This window comes from Zingiber officinale, chromosome 6B (assembly GCF_018446385.1).
Source record: "Zingiber officinale cultivar Zhangliang chromosome 6B, Zo_v1.1, whole genome shotgun sequence".
NCBI classification, from domain to species: Eukaryota; Viridiplantae; Streptophyta; class Magnoliopsida; order Zingiberales; family Zingiberaceae; genus Zingiber; species Zingiber officinale.
In genome coordinates this window covers 128,618,638-128,640,544 of record NC_055996.1, presented here as the reverse complement: position 1 = coordinate 128,640,544, position 21,907 = coordinate 128,618,638, and the positions used below count along the sequence as shown (strand labels likewise).

General features: G+C 36.6%; 3 protein-coding genes across 6 annotated transcripts; 2 read left to right on the top strand and 1 right to left on the bottom strand.

Annotated features, from left to right (window-relative positions):
- Positions 1 to 316: 316 nt before the first annotated feature.
- On the top strand, positions 317 to 10,231 carry LOC121989475 (probable inactive DNA (cytosine-5)-methyltransferase DRM3). 2 transcript variants are annotated; one of them, XM_042543553.1, is made up of 11 exons: positions 317 to 499; positions 964 to 1,146; positions 1,230 to 1,352; positions 2,679 to 2,775; positions 2,889 to 2,935; positions 3,519 to 3,614; positions 4,464 to 4,563; positions 5,488 to 5,579; positions 6,887 to 6,989; positions 8,170 to 8,237; positions 8,684 to 10,231. In XM_042543553.1, the coding sequence occupies exons 2-11, from the start codon at positions 1,144 to 1,146 to the stop codon at positions 9,998 to 10,000; spliced, it is 2,046 nt and encodes a 681-aa protein (XP_042399487.1). In that variant the 5' UTR covers positions 317 to 499; positions 964 to 1,143; the 3' UTR covers positions 10,001 to 10,231. The 2 variants fall into 2 exon arrangements, with proteins under 2 accessions (XP_042399487.1, XP_042399489.1); XM_042543555.1 differs by lacking the exons at positions 317 to 499; positions 964 to 1,146 and having other exon boundaries at positions 2,684 to 2,775.
- Positions 10,232 to 14,122: 3,891 nt separating this feature from the next.
- Positions 14,123 to 16,557, top strand: LOC121989473 (probable protein phosphatase 2C 2). 3 transcript variants are annotated; one of them, XM_042543550.1, is made up of 4 exons: positions 14,123 to 14,570; positions 15,086 to 15,271; positions 15,354 to 15,589; positions 15,665 to 16,557. In XM_042543550.1, the coding sequence occupies exons 1-4, from the start codon at positions 14,346 to 14,348 to the stop codon at positions 16,245 to 16,247; spliced, it is 1,230 nt and encodes a 409-aa protein (XP_042399484.1). In that variant the 5' UTR covers positions 14,123 to 14,345; the 3' UTR covers positions 16,248 to 16,557. The 3 variants fall into 3 exon arrangements, with proteins under 3 accessions (XP_042399484.1, XP_042399483.1, XP_042399485.1); XM_042543549.1 differs by having other exon boundaries at positions 14,123 to 14,576; XM_042543551.1 differs by having other exon boundaries at positions 14,123 to 14,694; positions 14,729 to 15,271.
- Positions 16,558 to 17,422: 865 nt separating this feature from the next.
- LOC121989474 (ubiquitin-40S ribosomal protein S27a-1-like) lies at positions 17,423 to 18,215 on the bottom strand. The gene has a single exon (XM_042543552.1). It carries the CDS (start codon positions 18,105 to 18,107, stop codon positions 17,634 to 17,636), a length of 474 nt encoding a protein of 157 aa, XP_042399486.1. The 5' UTR covers positions 18,108 to 18,215; the 3' UTR covers positions 17,423 to 17,633.
- Positions 18,216 to 21,907: the final 3,692 nt, after the last annotated feature.

Below are 21,907 nucleotides of genomic sequence, written 5' to 3'. Positions count from 1 at the left end.
GAAAAAAAAATTTAGAAATACCTAAATATCCTACTAGATACCATAATTTCAGAAATAATATATTCTTTATTCAAAATTCATCTTTATAATTATTATTTATGATTCAAGATTCAGACAAGAAATATAATAAGGATAGTACATGGGAGGCACTTGGATAGTTTTACCTAGATTACTGGAGTGGAACCAAAAAATCAAAATATTTTAAAATTAAAAAATAAATGAAATTTGAATTTCATACTTTTTTTTACGAATACGAATATGATTTTTTTTAATTTTAAAAATATTTAATCTAATAATTCTAGTCATTTTTTGGTATTGTGGAGGTTATTATCGTCGAAGTAAACCCTCGATATTGAGCACGGCTTTATGTACCGCTTTGCCAGTAAACAATGCGTCGCTCCGATCGATGTGCTATCGATTTGAGGTTCTTTGGTCGGATTCTCTCCCTCAGTCCTCGGATCGCATCTACTATGATCTCAGCTTCACGCCTGCTTTCCGGGTACAGCTACACTTTGCTTCATTAGTAATTGATTTTGTTGCGCTTTCTGGTTTGCGTTCGAGGATTGTCTCAGTTCGCAATCTTTTAGGGTTTTAGATTTTTTTTTTTTTTGGTTATTGTATTTTTCTTGGTATCCTTTCAAAATGCAAATGTTTGTTACGGGCTTGATTTCTTGCCCTGCAAATTGGGTGGATTGTGACATGTTGCTTCCATGATTGTTGATGGTTATCTATCGCGTATTTCCTCTTTCTTACTGCCTAAAAATGTTGATTCTTATGCATGTCGAAGTATTGACGCTTTGCATCTGTTCTGCTACATCATTACTACACTTGCGTTTTTCTATTCAATTTTTGTAAGTTGTAAGTCAACAAAAATGTTCGTTGCTGTTGTTCTCGGAGAGTTCGTTACCCATTCCAATGCATTATCGCAGATTATTTCATGTCTGATGTTCGAACTTTTTTCAGATGGCAGATTAAGATGGCTTCACAAGAAAATATCACTGCTTTTGCTGATGGCTGCTAACTTATAAACTATTCCATATTTTTGGATTATTGAGTATATTGGCATTTGGGGTATTTATTTATATACTGTAAAGGTAGAGCCTGCCAAACTCGAAGGTTCATTGATACGAGATTTCAAGAGAAATGGTATTGATTGGGAGCAAACTAAATATCTCGTTAATAACTGCCAACTGTTTACTTCATTTTTCACCTCAATCCAATTTCTATAGGTTAAGATAGAAGATTGCTCAGACAGTGGTAGTTCATCTGACCTTGAAATTGTGGATCAAAGAACAACTCAGGTCTCTTCCTCAGCTTCTAAATCGAGATGTGCACAGGATTCCGGAGATGAGGTAATGTTTTTTGCTTCCAATGCTTCTCATCTTTAGTTCCTTGTATGCTGTGAGGAATTACATGCAATAATATGCTGTGAGGCTTCTCCATTTTGTGTCATTTGAGAACTTATGTTCCTCTATACTGAGGACATTTTCATTGTGTGAGTAACAAAAAGCTATATGACAATTCCATGCATGCGCCCCCCTACATCCCCTATGAGCTCATTGAGGAATTCAACTTCCTGAAATTTATTTGGCAACAAATCAGGATGCAAGCCCTTTAATTATTTGTTCTTTATCACTAATTGAAGATTCTAGGTTTCACCTTTATCAACAAATAAGCTTCAAGTATTGTAAAGCAAGCAGGAATCAGAAGCAGTTATTTTATTGGTGATTCTAATTGATGAACTAATGGCTGTATTTGTTGGCATTCGTTGATTTTATGTTCATCCTTGGCCATTAAGATATCACCGTATGGAGCCCTTTTTGCCACGTTATGAAAAGACTATCACCATTACACATCTCCGTTTCTTTGATGGCTGTAGTTTTCTAATTTCTGGGAGTCTATGGTGATATAGAGGACAACAAAAAGAATATGCTAGTAAGAGCACAACACCTGTGGGACATACATATCACTTTCTTAGAATATGATGACCTTTGAAGGCTTACAAGATTTAAACTGTTTTTTCTTTAAAATTTTTTTTTGTGAAACTGACTACATTATAAATGTAAACTGTGTGTGATCCTTCGTACGCGCCAACTTTTTGAGGTCAGCTTCATGGATCTTTTGAACCCTTGCGATTCCTAGTACATAATAGTTAAGATGGATATGAAATGTTCTATTGAGAAGATATATTCTTCTGAAAATTGATATATTGTTTTTATTGCAAGAAGTATTCAATCATGGTGCATGTTTACCGATACAACGGAACTTAGCGACCACAAATAGTTGGGACTTGCATGAGTTGTAAACTTACAACAATAATCAAAACTCTAATTACCTAACGAGCTACCATGATGAATATGGTAGCATGGTAAACTATCTGTCAATGTTTGATTTTTCATATTAATTTCCAAATTTTTGGACTTGTCAGGTTGTGCGGATATCTTTTTGTTTTTTTTTAATTTTGTGTAGCAATTTTAACATGTTGTTCTTGATATCTTTCTCCCAAGGTGTTCTTATCTGCGGGGTATTTCAACAACAATCTTTTGCCTAGAACTAATGATCAACATTTTCGATGTCTATTGTTGAAGGAATTCCTACAAACATAGAGAAATATCCGTAGTTTATCACTAACTTTTGATGTGTCTTTCCTCTTACCTAATTTTCTTTGTTTAATCTAGCGAAGCTTTCCAAGCTCATCTTCTAGTCAGTTGAAGTCTTACTTTGTCGGCATGGGGTTTGCACCAGCTCTAGTTGACAAAGTTTTCCAAGAAAATGGTGGGTTTATATTGATAATAAATAAATGTTAATAGTTCCAAAAAAGAAGCATTTTCATGCTGTTTTTCAACACTCATCTGTCATATTTATCAATTGTAATTTATCTATGTTAGGTGAAGCTGATACAGAGTTGTTATTAGAGGTTCTTATCAAACTGTCGGTGAGTGGTCATTGCAATCTTACAATTCTCTACATTTTCTCATAGATAAGGCAAATATGTATATCAAAATGAATCTTATAACAACAACAACAACAACAATTAAGTCTTTATCCTACTAAGTGGAGGTTGATTATATGGATCCTTCTATACCATTGAGCTTGATCACTTACTATTTCCTCATCTATATTTAAATGAATTTTATGTTATTTTATCATTACTAACCAAATCTTCTTTGGTCTCTCTTTCTCGATTAATGTGTGTATTTGTCAGGATCTCATATCACCTAATTAGGACATTTATTGGTCGTCTCGTGATATAAAACAGCATCCAAGAAATAAACTAACTAAACCTAATAAATAATAATAATAAAAAAAAACTAGCCTATACAAGGACTGAAATAAGCACCGATTTTCTGGGGGGAAAAATTTAATAGGAAAGTATCAAAATGGAGCTTATGTTGGATACTTATTCAATTTAGAGAATCATCACTTGTTGCAGTTTATTTCTCTCATCAACTATTTTGCTGCAATTATTTTAATGTTGAGATGAATGTGAATTTCTAAAAATGTATTTGACACTACAGAGTTCAAGCACTGAAGTATCCAATTGTTTGGATGACTTTTCAAGTTTTGTTAAGGAAGAGACCGATGTTGAGTGGGATGATGATATTGATACTAAGGTGATACTTCCCTTACCTTTTTTTCCTTGAATGTATACGTTGTCAAATTGAATGCATGTAGCCATGGAGGTTGCCATCAGTGGAAATTTAGATTGATAAATGCTCCACAGAACTCTTTCCTCTCAAAAGTATATTGATTTTACATGCATTCTTAATGTTCAATTTCACCTTTGAGGTGTGTTCTTTGACTATTTGAAGTACATTCCTTCTCTGGTTCTATTTGCAATGGGTCTAACGACAGCATCCACTCTTGTACTGCATAAACCGATTCTTCTTTTCAAGTTGTTGGAAACCTAGCGATCCATTAGTTGCTTCTTCTTGTTACATACACAGTGAAGTAGTAGCATAGTTTTCTGTGGCAGGTTTTTGCAAGAAATGCATGTTTTCAAGATTTGATTGAGGTTTACAATTGATGAACCTTATGATGGCTCTAGGGATTATAATCTCAAGATTGTATCAGAAGTTTACAGAAGGCACATCCATATGGAAATAAAACCTTACCCAATTGAGATATAGATCTCTACCATATGTCAAAACATACTTAACAACCTTGCTCAAATGAGATATAGGTCTCAACTATATGTCAAAACATATTTAAAATAGCGGTGGACTCATCTAGGCCTTACAAATTAACTTCGCTATTCACAACCTCCAATGAGCAGCAAACTAGGGTGCTACATATCTCATCCATTTAGTCTTGGACCTCCTTGTCAATGCCTGAAGTCCTAGTTGGTGGAGGTCAATTGCAGCTTCAGTATCACACAACTTCACCATCACATAGGCAGTCTTTTCTAATTGTCACCAAACCAAGTTTATCTTGTTTTAATGATGTTCTCTTATTGGTCACAGGATTCCAGTTTGCCTTCTTTTCAAGATGGAGACAAGAGATCATACCTTCTGATGATGAACTTTTCAGAAGAAGAAGTAGATTTGGCAATTAACCAGCTTGGCATGGCATACTTTCCTCAAACAAATGCATTTTGCTATTTGCCTTTTCAAATACTTAATACTTTTTCATGTGTTTAAATGCTGTTTGCTACTTGATATTTTCATTTTCTTGTCTGTTCACATTCAGTTTTTCATTTTATCTTATTTACTGGATGCATCTTTTATTGAGTTGTTGGCTGTTGCTTGTTAAAACAAGAAACATATGACACAATGTTGGATGAAAACTGCAAGCACATTTATGTATAACTATAACTGAAGGTTCTGTTGGCACCGATTTGAAACTGATTGTGAACAGAGGAATCGGTTTTTTTTTGTTGCTTATGATTGTACATACAAAGATGTTCAGATCTGATTAAGGACTTGTGTTAACCTATTCTTATGTAGTATTTTCATTTGTTCGTTCTGTTTTTCATGAATTGGAACTGCAACATAAGAGAAATGAATGTAAAAGGACTGATGCATGTGTGAGTGTGTCTTTTTTGAGTGTTAAACCTTGGTTTTTATTGAGAAGATGATTATTTTTGTTGGTGATTTAAGGATTTGTATGCTATAATTTGATAAAATTCTTGTACCTGTCATGATATTAAAATGCTATTGATGATATGCAAGTGAAGTGTATTTTCATGGTGCTTTCTGAGACATCAGTAGCGGACACATAATCATAGCAGATCATACTTGCAATGGTCTCTCGAGGTTTGGCTTGGTTTATTTTCTGCTCATATATAATATACAGAAAAAAATTGGAACTACTTCTTTAACTCAACTTTATTATCATCCTAATATGTTTATTTTCCCATTGGATAAAATCCAAGTTTCCATTGTAAGTCTTCTGTCAATTTATCAGACAGATACAGTCTTTGCTAGTTCCATCTTCAATTTTATTTACAATGCAAAATACGTTATCCTCTGTTCAATTTTTATGCAGGTGAAGATGCTAACTTGCCAGAACTTGCTGATTTCATAGTTACTGCTCAAACAGTGGGCTCTTCAAGAGTCAACGATATACAAAATGATGAGGTTTCTTTCTCATTATTTAAAACATTTTTCCCGCTGATCCTTTTGTTTATTTTTGATTCTGGATTATTCTCTCACTTGCCATCTCCATCATTTCCAAGATTTACATCTTATATATATATCTCTCTCAATAATGCCTACGTTTTCTATAATATTCTTGTTTGAGTATATGAACAATGGTACAGGTCCTGAAAATCTAGCTACCTTCCATAACTCTGAAGAAGTGTCTCTAGAATGTTGTTTCTCTAGCTTCATCCACTTTTATAGTACCATAAGCAGGTAATAGAAAAATTGTGCATGAAAGATACCTCATCTATGAGTAAAATGATTAAGGATTAAAGCATCATTTTGTGCTGTATTCAACCCTTGCTGCAACTAATATGGTGTTTTGTGCTGGGGCATTCGACCTTGCTGCGACAAATCTGATGTTGTGCAAACATGCCAACCCATTGCTCAATGATTAGGAGGAACCAAGAGGGTAAATGAGGAGTTTTCCCTGTGATGATTGCTGACACCTAGATGCAAGCCATGGTCCTGGAAACCTTACTACACCACACAATGTTGTACAAATGTAGAATGGGGAACGACATGCATGCATGGTAGGGCACATGCCACATAAAATCTCCATCTTATGTTTAGAAACTATAAGAGCACGGATGTAAAATGCTGGGGTGTCCTACCAAAATTTTAAAAAATGAACAATGAAAAACAGAATATTGAAGCATATTAAGGTCGGTTAAAGTTATTACTTTAACCTTGTGATTGATAACCTTTAGTTCACCACTATTTCTCTTTCCTTTAACTATTCTCCTCTCTAACATTGACTTACCCTCCCCCTTTTGCAATTCTCTTTTCTTTTCCATGAGGGCATCACTGTACTTGGTGCCCCACCTACAAGAAATCCTGCCTTTGCCAGAGGACCTAGTTTTACCAATTCTATCCATGACTACCTATGCTCACAGTTTAGGTTCTGTTGCAGTATCAATTTTTTTTTTTTTAGATGGAATGATGTGTTTCAGTCGTCCTGACTAAAACCAGTTGGAACTTGAAACCAAGAAAACCATTCCATTGTTTCTATTTTATTGGATGAAATTTTCTCTTCTGATAAAAATGAAAGTTATTTGCTTCAGTATCATGTATAGTCATTATTGTAGGTTGTCTGTGGCTCACAAGCAGAGGTTTGCTATGTAAAGTTCATTTCTGAATCATTTGCATTTCCAATAGTTGCTAGAGATTGAATCTTCCATTTTGAATATTTGGATTAATTTATCAATGAAGCAATTTCAGATCCTTGAGCTCACACTTTGTAGGAACCTGCTTCAGAGGCTTTATTCGGGACGATGGATAAGACACTTCACTTGCTTCAAATGGGTTTCACAGAAGAAGAAGTATCAACAGCCATTGATATTTATGGTATGCTTAATTTTTTATTTACACCATGAATGCTATCTCTTTCATATGGGTGAATTATACAAATTAAATCGCATGATCTTAGTTATGTAATTATTTTAATGAAAATGCAAGTATATGTTATGATTAGAGCTGCAATACACATGTGGCTATTAGTTTTAGTTTCATCTTTTCTTGATTAACTTCGTAGTTCTTTGAAGAACGTATTTTGTTTAAGGCTCTAAGTAACCAACTTTGCCTTGTTCACTGCGAGCTTTTACCTGGAACATTTACACTGGTATGTAATTGAGCTTATAAACAAGGATGTTCAGCAAATTGTTGATGTGTCGAGTTTACCTTGTACCTGCCCAGTCAATGCTCATCTCTTCTTATTAGTCATGTTTAGGAAAGGAAATGTCTTATTTTGCTTTATCATCTTTAGAAGGTACAAGCTACTGGTCCAAGTTTTATCTCTGAAAACTCGGGGACTCAACTGCTGACCTGAGCATAATCAGTAGATGGCTTCTTTCCATAAAGTAATACTGTAATCAGGATTCCTAAAGGTTTTCTTTCTAATTATACTGGTTTTAAACTATGGTTGTTTTGATGGGCATCATTTCATATCCATTCTATATATACAACTGTTAATGCGATGGAATTGTTGTGTGGATGCACTCAAAAGATTCATGTTATTATAAACTCAGCGAATGATGGTGTCCGTTTGATGTAGCACAAGTGTCACTCAGAATTATCACATAGAGATCTAAACAAGAGGAAATTTTATTGAATTGAAACATGATCATACATTGGAGAATTTTTTACCTATTTTATAACTGTAACTTAAGCAAACTAGTAAATAATCAAATTGCGAATTAGGAAATAGGCCAATCTAAATTGAACTCTTACCAAGACCACTCTATCTACTAAGCGAAAACGTACTAAACTATTTAACCCCCTAAAATTAAAACAATTACTATCTTACAACACTTAAAAATTTCTTGACCTAAATAGGAGATCTTACCAAAATAGGTTCTTATAAATCAAAACTTACAATAAAACAGAATTCCTATTTTGTATCAGCTTGTACCTATATATTATAGGTTTTCTCTAATTGAATGAAATTCATAAATCTTTGTGCCATTTTCCTGAGAGGTGAAGAATAAGTCTTCAAGTGACTTCCAAACTAAGACTTGTAAAATTTCAGGTTCAGAAGTTTCTGTACAGAAGCTTGCTGATTCAATTTTTGTGAGGCGGGACAAGTTAAAAACACAGGTGATTTTTTTTTCTTAAAATTAACAAGTTAATTAATTACATAGTTCATGATTTTTTTAAAAAAAATCATTATATTTTGTTTTTTGATTGGTTATTTGAGCAGCTCGCAGTTCTCTGAATTTTTCTTAATGACAAGATACTTGTTTTCCATGATCAATTGGATGTAAGCAGAGAACTTCATAAGAATATGAAAATAATTACTTACATCGTGGCCCTTTTTTAATGGCAATAGGGTTTCTTTATCCTTCCATGTACATCGTTATATTAACTTTAAATTATTACCTCTCTCTCTTTGGTCACTTATAAATCATCTATGTGCTTTGTATTTGATAATACGAAACCTATGAATAGAGATTTCTTGGCTCAGTGATTCAATCCCTGAAATCTTTTCAAATATGTCTAAATATAATTTTCTTATCAATAAGCTCTTTCCTCTTATTGTATAGGGTCCAGGTTTTGTTGGAAATAACATAAAAGCTGAATCAGATTATATTGAAGATGTTGCAGAAGAAACCAGAGTTGGTTATTCTGCATCTGGGACTTGGGAATCCAATGCATCAAGTTCCAATTATGACCCTTATGACTATGAAGAAAAGGTAAGAGTGAAAAAGGCCAGAGGTACAATTTTGAATGATGAAACATTTTTCAGTCATGGTGCACAGCATCCTAAATGGGAGTCAGCATCAGAGAGTAAACCTTATCCTTATGGTGAGTATGGGAAGTCAGGTTCATCATGTGTGAAGGAGGAATTTCCTGAAAGAAAGATGCCTAATCCAAATGGAAATGTTCGTGCAACTGAGTCCAAGTTACCTTATTTTTTCTATGCAAATGTTGTGGATATATCAGAAGAAACATGGAGAAGGCTTTCAGGATTTCTGTATGGTACTGAACCAGAATTGGGGAATTGCCAATACTTTTCAGCTTTCATAAGAAAAGAAGGTTATATGCACAATCTCCCAAAGGAAAGAAGATTTAAGATCCTCCCTGAGCCTCCCATGACTCTCCAAGATGCATTGCCTCATACTAGAAAGTGGTGGCCCTCGTGGGATACTCGGAAACAGTTGAGCTGCATTAACACTGAGAAAGTTGTTCCTTTGGTGTTCGAGCAGCTAAGAAAGATTATGATTGATTCACAAGGAATGGTTTCCAAAGAGCAACAAATGAAAATTCTTCACCAATGCAAAACATTAAACCTGATGTGGGTGGATAAATACAAATTGACTCCCATTGAACCTGAAGAAGTTGAGTGCATTTTAGGTTATCCAAGGAATCATACTCAAATTTTTGAACTAGAGCCTCATGAAAGACTTAGAGCACTCAAATTCAGTATTCAGACTGATACACTTGGTTATTACTTTTCACCTTTGAAGGCTCAATTTCCAGATGGAATGAGAGTGTTATCTGTCTACAGCGGTATAGGTGGTGCTGAAGTTGCCTTGCACCGACTTGGTATTCATCTTAAATGTGTTGTCTCGGTAGAAGCATCTGAAGTCAATAGAAAGATCATGAAGAGATGGTGGCAATGTACCAGACAATCCGGTGAGCTGATACAGATTGGAGGAATCGAAAAGTTGACAACACAGGTGCTTGAAAGCTTTGTCCAAAAATTTGGTGGTTTTGATCTCATTCTTGGTGGGAACCCTGGCCCTTACGTTTTGGGTGGCTTTAATGTGAGTAGCATGATGGGAATGGACCAAAACCTGTTTTTTGAATTTGTTCGTGTGTTCCAAAGAGTGAGAAGTACAATGAGGAGAAACAACTGATGACCACTTCAACTAATATCTCGATCGGCTTCCTGTGTTTAACTCTATTTTCAACTTTGGTACTAAGATCTTCTGGCATATCTTGTGATTCTTGTCTTTCTTTGTCCTCCTTTCAACTTTGGCGCTTTGTTGCATGTGTGATTGTAATAACTTGTCCAACTTTGACACACTGTAACCTCAAATTTTCTAAAACTTGAGCCATAAATAAATACAAAATAATCTTGCAGACAAGGTTATCAATGAACTGGTTGGTGACCAACTGGTAAAGACTTCAGAAGTTATTATCATGGCATGGGTTTCAAATCTGCCTTCATTAAAGTTGGGTTTTGAAGACTTGATCTGAAAATACAAGTCTATTATTAATGATAATTGTTCATTGCAATGCAAGTTTTCATGTTTGATTATTAATTTGTTGACTAATAGAAGTAAAGCAATTTATTTAGTTTCCCTTTTTTTCCATATCAAATGAATTCATTCGCCTTGTGATGCTTAGTTTTGAATCAACTTAAAGAAATATTTGATATTTATCAAAACGTGATACCATCCATATCCATATTCAAATTGTTCTTTGATATATTACAGGTTAGTTTTTTTAGTGGGATAGTAAATTGGAATGTTGAATTGTTATGGTGCAGTGGTAGGATGTTCGTATAGTCTCTCAAGTATTACTATTTAATTTTCTGGGTTATTTATAAAATTAATCAGTATAAAATAAAAATGTTCTTGGGCTGTTGAATGATTCACAGACACACTTGGCTTGCCCCTCTCATGCCTTGCCGACAGCGAAGCAAATGATTAGTTTTCACACCCCGTGACAGCACCCAAACCTGATCTCAGATGTCAGCGACGAGACTCAAAGGAAATAAATACTAAAATTTCAGTATTATCAAAATAAGATATTTAATCTTTATTACAAGTATGAATACTGACTGAATCAACGTGGATGCTGACCAAATCTATCGAAGACTGGGGCGGGCGCTTCCTCGATCAGCTGGAAGCTTCTCAACTCCGTGTCCGTGAAATTTCGGGAACCGACAACTTTGCCTTGGGGATTCTGCCACTAAACCCAAAAATCCACGTTTCTCTCACCTCATCTATTATCAACGACTTTATCATATTGCTACCGTGACAAAAGGCGACATCGCTCATCCCCAGTGTTCCCACCTCACCACGCCCAAAGTCTTCATGAGAGAGGTAAATCATAATAGCTGGAGAAGTTAGTGCGCAGTGGGAAGAGGTGCACAGGGACCAGGGAATTATGCCCTGACTACCCCGCGGTTCGAACCCACGCTCTCAAGTGACAAGCTTCTACGCACTAACCGCTCCAGATAACCCCGTGGGGCTTATCATATTGCTACCGTACAACACTGATGAGATGCTCCAGAATGATAGGGCATAGTGCTACGGTAGGACATTTAAATTATCACTCAGGTATTCATGATTCGATCTCCAGCTACGACGTATTTGTAGGAATTTTCTTCCAAATGGGAAGCGAAATCAAAGGATGCTGGGCGTCTGAGTTGGGCGTGCACTTCCTGATTTATCCTGGTGGCCGGTGGGAAACTTCCATGGGACCGGGGCGATCACCCTCAGAGATAGTCAATGAAGCTAACTGAGATTATAATTTTTGTGATGTTTTACCACCACCTAATGGCTATGTCCCCGGGGTTATGGTGTCGCGGTAGGATATTCAGGTTGTCTCCCAGATACTCGCGGTTCGAACCCCAGCTACGGCGTATATGCAAGAATTTTTCCTCCAAACGGGGAGCGTAATCAAAGGATGTTGAGTTTCTGAGATGGCCGTCGCGTGCACTTCCCGATTTACCCTGATGGCCGATGGAAAATTTCCGTGGGACCGGGCCGGTCACCCCCAGAGATAGTAATAAGGCTAACTGGGATTATCATTTTTGGTTCGATCCCTAGCTACGGCGTATTTACAGGAATTTCCCTCCAAATGAAGAGTACAATCAAAGGATGCTAGACGTCTGGGTTGGATGCCGCGTGTGCTTCCTGATTTACCTTGGTGGCCGGTGAAAAACTTCCGTGGGACCGGACCGATCACCCCAGAGATAGTCAATGAGGCTAACTGAGATTATCATTTTTTTTTACCGTACAACACTGATGAGATGCTCCGGGATGGTAGGAAGTCAGGTATTTGACTTTAGTTACTATATATATATATATAAAAGGGGTTCCTGGTGTTGATGCTCCGACGTTCATATCAATCTCCTATGATCTTAAGAAATGAAAAACTGTAGCTAAGAGATATAGAAAATAAAGTTGCGTATATTTTTCCCTATATATGAGAGCCACTTTTATAGTGTCACTGCAGTGTGCGTGTACGCCTTTCCAAATATAGACATATTTTCCTAGATGTCCTTAGAAAATATATGTCAAAAAGTGTTCCTGATACTATTTCTTAAGCAGCTATGTATTTCTCTGATGTGATAACTTAGAGGCCTCTAAAGTACGATTTACTTATGGAGCATACATATCTTGCTGTCAGAGCACAAACTCCCAAAAAGATATAATAAATATTTGACGGGGTTGTCGGTATTCGCTCAGTCGGGCCGGGCTTCTCCCGCTTGACAGTGTCCCCTAGGCCCGTTGACTCGTCCCTTTTTTTACTTCCTGACTGTCCTCAGTTATCTTAGTCTGATCGAGCATGGTGCTTGATCGATGAGACCAGCTACTACTCATCTTTTTTTTTAGTCAAAGGACAATTTTACTCGGCTGGGGAAGATCCGGCTTACTTATTTCTTAAGTTAATATTATTTGTTCACTACTACATGATCCGCTCGACTATACCCGATGTACTCGACGGATTTAAATATCCTACTTAACTTTATCTTCCATATTAATCGGTCTTCTTTATTTTAATCTATCTTTAATTAGACCTCATCGTTACCGGATCAGCTGGATTTATCCATTGTTTACCATGGTGACGAGAAAAATCACAGCTGCCTCAATTATTTTTTTTCACGCCTTTTTATTAATAATAAATTAATTAATCTGAGCACTTCAAATCAAATCCTCAAGATAAAAAAAAACAAAAGTAAAAAAAAATAAGACGCCCATTATTTTTTTAAATCATCAAAAGACATCCGCTTTAAATTTTTTAATAGAAAAATCTCATCTCACTTCTAATCGTGTATAATTATCTAATTATTTTTAGTATTATTTGTATTATTATCTTCGGTCTAAATAATTAATTTGATGTATTATAGTCGTAATTTTATAATGTTACACATATTACAGTATTTATAGTGTCATAGCTATTATCATATATATATATATATATATATATAATCTATTTAAAAATATTTAAGTTACAATAGCTACCATTTCATAACTATTATAACATAAATTTAATCATGTTAATTTATCATTTATATTGTAATATATATAGTTCCATAATTATTTCATATATAATATTCATATTATAATAATTATAAAATTATAGTTATTATACATGTATAGTTGGTATAATTTTATACCTATTATAACACGTCCAACCAATAGATTAGGAATTTAAATGTGAGATTTAAAAGGAAATATAATAATAATAATAATAATAATATTATTATTATAGGATGGTTAGATGAGATGTTTTTTTAATAAAAAAAATAAAATGGGGCCACCTTAATAGTTTGGGAAAATAAACGAGCCCTTTTGATTTATTTTTTTCCAAATAAAAAAAGTCTTCGTTTCGTGTCCGCGTGCGAACTAAAAAACTAAATTAATTAATAAACCCGAATTTAGATGCTTCCCAACACACTAATAATTCATTATCCCCTAAATGCCCTTTCCTTCATAATAGAATCCCAAAGAGACCCGTCTCTTTTCAATCCAACGGTGGTGATCCTTCACCAATTTATTTCCTTCCACAATCCAACGGCCGACGCCTTCTCCACTTGGGTGGTTCAACGAGTCAAAGACTTGGCGGCGTCGTCGCCACCAGAAGCTTATCGCCCAACGCGCTGCCCATTGGCTGGCGCCCAAGGCCACGTGTCCGTTACGGTTTGAAGAATGCGTCGGAAAACACGCACATGCCCGGAACTGTTCCCCGCGCCCACCGGTTCGCGCCGGTAGTCTTCGACCTCCTTACATAACTTAACTGATGGCGGCTGCCTTTCATTATTTGCGCGAGAGGATACCGAACAAGAGAGATCAGATCGCAAGACGCCCTAATTGAGGAGGAAGCCGGAAAACCCTAGCGGGAAGAATCCTTGAGCGAGATTTTGCAATTTCGGATTTTGAGGAGGGATTTCGTCGATTCTTTGCGTACGTGCGGATTCGATCGGCGCTGATTGATTAGAGAAGAGGAGTTTCTTTTCGGTTCGAGATGGTGGCTGGAGCGGATTATTATCAGAGGAGCATCCCCGTCGTCGACGTGCCGTACCGGCGCATCGCTAAGGAGATCGAGGAGATCGTCGATATGTCTGCAGCGGCAGCGGCGGCTGCTGCTGTCGCGGTGGTCGCTGTGGTGCCTTCTTCGCCGGTGTTTTGCCAGGCGGAGCGGGGATCGGAAGCTGATGCGGCCGCTGTTGACGTCACCGGTTCTGAGATGGTCGGAGTAAGCTTTTGTCCTTGCTAACTTCAGTTTTCTTCGTTGTTTTCCCTAATAGATCTTTTTTTTTTGGATCAGATTGCCATGGAGGTCTAATCTGTTGTGAAGTTATTTTTTTGTTAGCCATTTGATGGCGATTTATTGTTTTTCAAATAATTAACTTCTAGTTTAGATTTGGCATAATGAATGTCAATTACTATTGGATTTCTCTTTGTTTGATGTAGATGTTAATACAGTGTCTACCTGTATTCTTTCCTTTGAATTGGTTTTTGTTCTTCAGCCTTTGTTGAAGATGTGATCCAGGTCCTATTTATATTGTTTCCTTTCAGTTAGTTAGTGTTGATCAGGTTTATCTGAAGGAAAAGTACTTGGGTGGAAAACAATGTCTTTCCTAATTTTTATTGTTCAAGAACTATTTTGAAGTATGTTTTGTAATGGCCGACTTGCTTTTTCTTCTTCTCCAGGTTATTGCCTAACTCGCTATAGTTTATTTTCTCGGTTGTCTATGTATGCAGAATTTGGGAGCATCAGATGGCATATCATCAGTAGAATCACTTCGGTTTGTTCCTAGCATTCGGTCTGGAAGCTTTGCAGACATTGGACCCCGAAAATTCATGGAAGACGAACATATTCGCATCGACAATCTTAAAATGCACCTAGGCTCCCTCTTTAGGTGTCCCACTCCTAGTGCCTTCTACGGGGCAAGTATTGGGTCCCTATTTGATTGAATGGCTATGCAAGTTCGTTCCTAGCTAGTAATGTGAATTTCCCACTTCTATGCAGGTTTTTGATGGCCATGGAGGTCCTGAGGCAGCTGCCTACATCAAGCAGCATGCAGTTAGGTTTTTGTTCCAAGATGCTAACTTTCCTCACGCATCGGAAGCTGATGAGGTGTTTGTGGAATCTGTGGAGAACTCTGTTAGAGAATCGTTTCTTAACGCAGATCTCGCGTTGGCTGAGGACTGCTCCATAAGCAGCTCATCTGGAACAACAGCTATAACAGCTTTGGTGTTTGGAAGGTATGCTTTGCTTTTTTGGAAATTTGGAATATCTTCAATGCATTTGTGTGATCTGTTTGGTTCATTTTACTACAGGTATCTGCTGGTGGCCAATGCCGGCGATTGCCGAGCAGTATTGTGCAGGAAAGGCGAAGCAGTAGACATGTCCCAAGATCATAGACCCGTCCACGATGCTGAACGCACAAGGGTGGAGCAATCGGGTGGTTTTATCGAAGACGGGTACCTCAATGGTGCCCTATCTGTTAGCCGAGCCCTCGGTGACTGGGACTTGAAAATGCCCCGAGGCTCTCCTTCTCCTCTCATCGCTGAACCAGAATTCAGACACATTATCCTGACAGAGGACGATGAGTTCTTAATCATCGGCTGCGATGGGATCTGGGACGTCATGTCGAGCCAAAGTGCAGTGAGTTCCGTCCGCAAAGGTCTGAGACGGCACGACAACCCTGAGCGGTGTGCGAGGGAACTTGTCATGGAGGCACTAAGTCTCAGCACATTCGACAACCTCACTGTGATTATCGTGTGCTTCTCGGACGAGTACCGCCACTCTGCCTCATCTCCTGACGAACAACAGCAGCAGAGGTTGAGGTACTGCAAGACCTTGTCAGCAGAGGCCCTTTGTAACCTTAGAAGCTGGATGGGTAACAACGGTAACAACTGATCGATCGCTACACGCAGGTTCGTGTAAATAATGATGATGAAAGTTTGCAGAGTAAAAAAGAGCAGTTAGAGCAGTTTTGTTCATGGTGTCATTGTTTGGGAGGATGGTAAGGAAATTGTAAAGGCGGTGTAAATACCATTGCGGTAGGATGGAGAAGAGTCTACTAATATAAAGTTCATTGATTGGAAGTTTCCTTTTAATTTGATATGTCATGTTTTAAGTGTTTGCATAGTTTGGATGTTTAGTCAAACACGATGTATATAATTTTTTCTTCTCTTTTTTAATAAGACGACTTATTGGATGTTTCATATCTTGATGAAACTCTCTCACACACACAACTAGACACCATTTCTTACCATACACAGCAAATCAACGAATCAACTATGCTCCTTCTAATCCCCTCCACCTCACCTCACCTCACGAACACTCGGTCTTCTAACACCCCATGTCTTACCTCGCCAACAAGTCCTCCTTGATCGATATCTTCCTCTTCGGTTTTTACTGTTATTTTAAAACTTTATATAGAGTCTATTCATATTGGCAAGCCAACATGTTCCTTATTTTATTCGATATATCTACTGTCATCTAACAAAGGGCCCTAGTGATATCGATAAGCCAACATATTTCTTCTTTTGTTGGATATATCTAGTGTTTTGTGATCATTTCTTCTCAATCAAATGTTTCACAAGCCAAAAGACAAATCAAACACGCACTTTTAATCTGGCAAGTGAACTTGATGGATACCTGAATATCATCAGCATTTTTTCCCATTCTTTATCAGTACAATTTCACTTCCTGTTGATTAACCAAACTAAGAAAACTTGCTGTTTTATTGCATGTGTAGTTTCTCTTTCGATTTAACTTTTGGTTTTGTTCTGGTAGACACATCATGCAATCCTCCTTCCTTCATTTCTAAGCTTTTGATGCCCACCAATTTATATTATACTCCGTAGATTCACTAATTTGAAGTTCGCTCTCATCCCCACCAAATTACTCTACGTAGAAATTCATTAATTTGCAGCTTATCTCGTGAATATATGCCATTCCAACCAGTGAACACAGTGAGTTCAATGTCCGCATCAACATGCTGCGTTTGAACTAAGACTTAAAAGAGATGGCAAATCTAGCATTCACAAACAAGACATACAATTCCTATAGCTACGGGACTAGAGAGATGACAAATTCAATCACTTCTAAATGGATAAAAAACTAAAAACCACATGGACATTAGAACAAGTTCTAATCACCAAATAACTCAAAATCCAAAATATCTTCGACAGGAACAAATCAGAACTAACGAAAGACTTCGAGTATCAGGTTTTCTAGCACAAATTTGGTAAACACATAAAGCTAAATGGAATTCAAAGACCTAATTTCATGAGAAACTTACTCGCTTGACGATTTCTGGTAGACATAGGTGAGGCCGCATTTGCCGCAGTAGTGACGGTCGAAGTGGTTGGCCATAAAGGTGCCGGCGCCGCACTCGGCGTTGGGGCACTCCTTTCGCAGGCGGGTGACTTTGCCGGTGGCGTCGTCGACCTTGTAGTACTGGAGCACCGCGAGCTTGACCTTCTTCTTCTTGTGCTTGATCTTCTTCGGCTTGGTGTAGGTCTTCTTCTTGCGCTTCTTGGCGCCGCCACGGAGGCGGAGGACTAGGTGGAGGGTGGACTCCTTCTGTATGTTGTAGTCCGCGAGGGTGCGCCCGTCCTCGAGCTGCTTCCCGGCGAAAATAAGGCGCTGCTGGTCCGGCGGGATGCCTTCCTTGTCCTGGATCTTGGCCTTCACGTTGTCGATCGTATCGGAAGACTCCACCTCGAGGGTGATCGTCTTCCCAGTCAGCGTCTTCACAAAGATCTGCATCTTTGCGGTTTTGCAAGGAGCGGCCGCGTCGGCGCCGACCGCTAGCGTTGGAGAGAGTGCTCGGATGCTATCGACAATTGAATTGGGACTAATTAGGGTTTGTCGGTTTATATAGTGGAGAAGCGATATGTTGCTTCGCGGGGCAATGTAAGCTTTGTGAAAGATTTTGCTAATCGGTAATATTTGGAGGATTTTTTTTTTCTGATAATAGGTATTTTTTAGGAATGAACCCTTGTTCATCTTTCGGTTTTTTACATAATCCAATAGGTAACTTTGTTAAATTATCAAAGTATATAGATAAGTTGGAAAATGATAAAATCATATATGTCCAAATAGAATTGATATTTTTTGTCGAATTATTTTTTCATCAGTCTATTTCGATCAAAATCGGTTGATCTAATTAATTTCAAAACCTAGATATCTTAGAATTAAATAAAACTAGTTTCTAGATATTCATCTAGTTCTGTTGATTATATTAATGTTCTCAAACATCAATTTGACTTATATATTAAGAGCAATGATTTATTAAATATAAAAATAGGTTTAAAAAATTAATTCATGATCAAAAAATCATTACTCTCAATATATTGAGTCAAATTGATGTTTAAGGGTATGAATATAATCATGAGAATTAAAAGAACACATAAAAACTAATTTCAAATCAATTAGAGATCGTTTGTCTATCAAACGATTTTTCCCAAAATAGACTTTTCAAAAATCGATTTTGAAATCCATCCTAAATAGTAATATTTTTTAAAAAAATGATTTATGTTCAAACGAATACTAAATTGATGTTTCAGATCATTTATATAATCAGGAGAACTAGACGAACACATAGAGACCTAGTTTCATATTATTCAGAGGTAGGTCTGACTCAAGGCATAGGCCATCAATGCCTATGCCTAGGGCCCCAATTTTATTAGGGCTCATTATTATTTAAAAAATAAATAGATTTAATATCTAATATTTACATTTAACCGCTATACTTCTCAGGTTGTATTAGGCATGCATGCAGATTTAGCTTCCTTCGATTTTCGTTCTAGTGCTCTTTAGATTTTGCTTCAGATTTTGCTGATTTCCAATGCAACGATTTTTCTCCTTTCAATTTTCATAGTACTCTTCAATTAATTCGAATGACAACTACATTTAATTACATATTAATTATAATTATTATATTCTCTAGTCTTAAAATCATATCTAGAGCTACAATATAACTATATAAAACCTTACACCTAATGTCTTTTTTTTTTAATCTGATTTTGTAATTAGTTGATCATCTACTCATTCTTTCATTAATGCTCTATGTATTTTTTCCTCTTTCATTGGTTCTCTAAGAAGACATCCTTCTCTTGTCTCACTCAGTAATATTTTTTTTGCTATTTTCTTTTCCTCGAAATATTTTTTATTATTTTGTATAAATGATAAATTATAGAAGGAATGGACTATGAACCCAACCCTAGATTATTAGTAATTGTATGAGAATTTTCTTATATATTTGTATCGGTAATAGTCAAACTTTGAAATATCATCAAATTAAAATTGCACGACATGAATTTTTAAATTTGATTTATTTAAAAAAAAGTTAAATCCATCGTTGTCGCTCCCAAGTCTGAATAAAAAGATAAAGACAAAATTATTTTTTAAAAAAAAAAATTATTAAAGACCTAAATTTATTTTTTGGCTTAGGGCCTCATGGAACTTTGAGACGACCCTGTTCAGATGTCTCTAGGTCCATCAGCCAGTTTCGGACAATTTTGGCCAATGAAAGGAAATCCATTCCTATATATTCGTCTAGTTCTTTTGATTGTAAAAATGCCCTTAAATATCAATTTGACTTGATATATTGATAGCAATAATTTTTTAAACTTGAAAATATGTTTGAAAAACTAATTCGTGTTAAAAAAATCATTGCTCTCAATATATCGGGTTAATTGATATTTGAGAGCATGAATATAATCAAGAGAACTAGACGAACACATGAAAATTAATTTCATATCATTTCAAGGTCTCTAAGTTCATCAGCTCATCCTGTAAGTACCCCGTGGTAGTTTTGATATGATCAACCAAGTTAAGTTAGGCCCTGTGTGTGTTGATCCTTGTGTCTAAGTGTGTAGGAACTTAGGAACACAAGAAGTTAAGCGGACGACGCAGCTAGCGAGAAGGATGGCACAGGAAGGGAGTCGACGGGCTTTGTGCATCCGAAGGACGAGATGCTGTGGAAGAGTACATCGGCGAACGAGAATGGCGTGCGTGGTGGTCTGAGGGACAAGAAGCCGGGGAGGAAGCCTACTGGAGGAGAAGGCAGGAGTTGGATTCGGGTGAGCTCAATTCCAAACAACTGGAGCATCACCCAAGTGAACGGAGCACAAAATGGAAGTTAACCATTTTCGGATGAACAATATGAAGACGCCATTAAAGACTTGGAAGACACCTTCCATGAACAGTACAAAGGCTCCTTCAAAATCTTGGAAGACACCTTCTATAAATAGTACGAAGACACCTTTAAAGGCTTGAAGGCGCCTTTAGTGAACAGTATAGCCTCAAGTAACCGTTTGTTTCCATTGAATTGCGGATAAAATTTTATTCATTTGAAGGCGCCTAGAACCCTTTTGAAAGCGCTTTCCACCCACGGATAGGATTTTCCAAGAGTTATAAAAAGGCCCCTGGAGTTAGGAAATATTCAATAACTTGAACAACAACTCTTGTACGCTTTCATAGTCTATTTCATGAGTTGTCAATGTCTGTAAGAGGCTTCTCCGCCTACAACGAAGGAGATCTTCTAGTGCCTTTCACTGCCTTAGATTAACAACCATATAGGTTGTAACCAAATTAATTTCTGGCTTTCTTACGTCTTTCTTTGAAGTTGATTAGTTCAGTTTTATCACTGTTATTGTAATTGTGCTACTAATCAATGGATCGAGAAAGGGGTTTATTTTTTTTGTAGGCAATTTACTGGCCTCTTGTCGACCCCACTACACCAACACGTCCATCAGCAGGTTTTGGTTGAAATCGGCTGATGGATGGATTTTTTGAAAATTGATTCGATTGGAAAAAAAATCAGTCGAATCGATTTTCGATGGATTTTTCAAACAGTTTGGAAATCGATTCGACTGAATATTTTCCAATCGAATCGATTTTCAAAAAAATCATCTATCAGCCAATTTCAGACAAAACAGTTGATTGACGGGCTGATGGACCTAGAGATTTCGGAATGATATTAAATCAATTCCTATGTGTTGGTCTACTTCTCCTGATTGTAAATATGTCCTCAAATATCAATTTGACCTGATATATTTAGAGCAATGATTATTTGATCACTAATATGTTTGAAACACTAATTTGTGTTTAAAAAAATCAATGTTCTCAATATATTAGGTCAAATTGATGTTTAAGAGAATGAATATAATCATAAGAACTAGAAGAACTCATAGGATATGATTTCATTTCATTCTGAGTTCTCTATGTCCATCAATTGATTTTAGGTTCATTCGGTCAAAATCGGTTGATGGACCTAGAGAACTCGAAAAACTAATTCATGTTTAAAAAATCATTTTGAGCTTAGGTTCATTGTGTTCATCTAGTTCTCTTGATTATATTTATGCCCTCAAATATCAATTTAACTCGATATATTAAAAGCAGTGATATGAGTTCTTCTAGTTTTTATGATTATATTTATATCCATGTACTAAAATATCAAATTGATCTAATATATCGAGTGTAGTGATTTTTAAAACACGAATTAGTTTTTTCGAATATATTCATGATCAAAAAATTATTGCTCTAAATATATTGGGTCAAGT

Excerpts from the sequence above, each read along its gene's own strand:
- LOC121989474 (XM_042543552.1), bottom strand. The coding sequence starts at position 18,107 with ATGCAGATCTTTGTGAAGACGCTGACTGGGAAGACGATCACCCTCGAG.
- LOC121989475 (XM_042543553.1), top strand. Across the intron at positions 2,936-3,518 it reads AGGTTCTTATCAAACTGTCG|AGTTCAAGCACTGAAGTATC; the intron begins GTGAGTGGTCAT and ends TTGACACTACAG. Across the intron at positions 3,615-4,463 it reads ATGATGATATTGATACTAAG|GATTCCAGTTTGCCTTCTTT; the intron begins GTGATACTTCCC and ends TATTGGTCACAG.
- LOC121989473 (XM_042543549.1), top strand. The coding sequence starts at position 14,346 with ATGGTGGCTGGAGCGGATTATTATCAGAGGAGCATCCCCGTCGTCGAC. Across the intron at positions 14,577-15,085 it reads CCGGTTCTGAGATGGTCGGA|AATTTGGGAGCATCAGATGG; the intron begins GTAAGCTTTTGT and ends CTATGTATGCAG. Across the intron at positions 15,272-15,353 it reads CTCCTAGTGCCTTCTACGGG|GTTTTTGATGGCCATGGAGG; the intron begins GCAAGTATTGGG and ends ACTTCTATGCAG.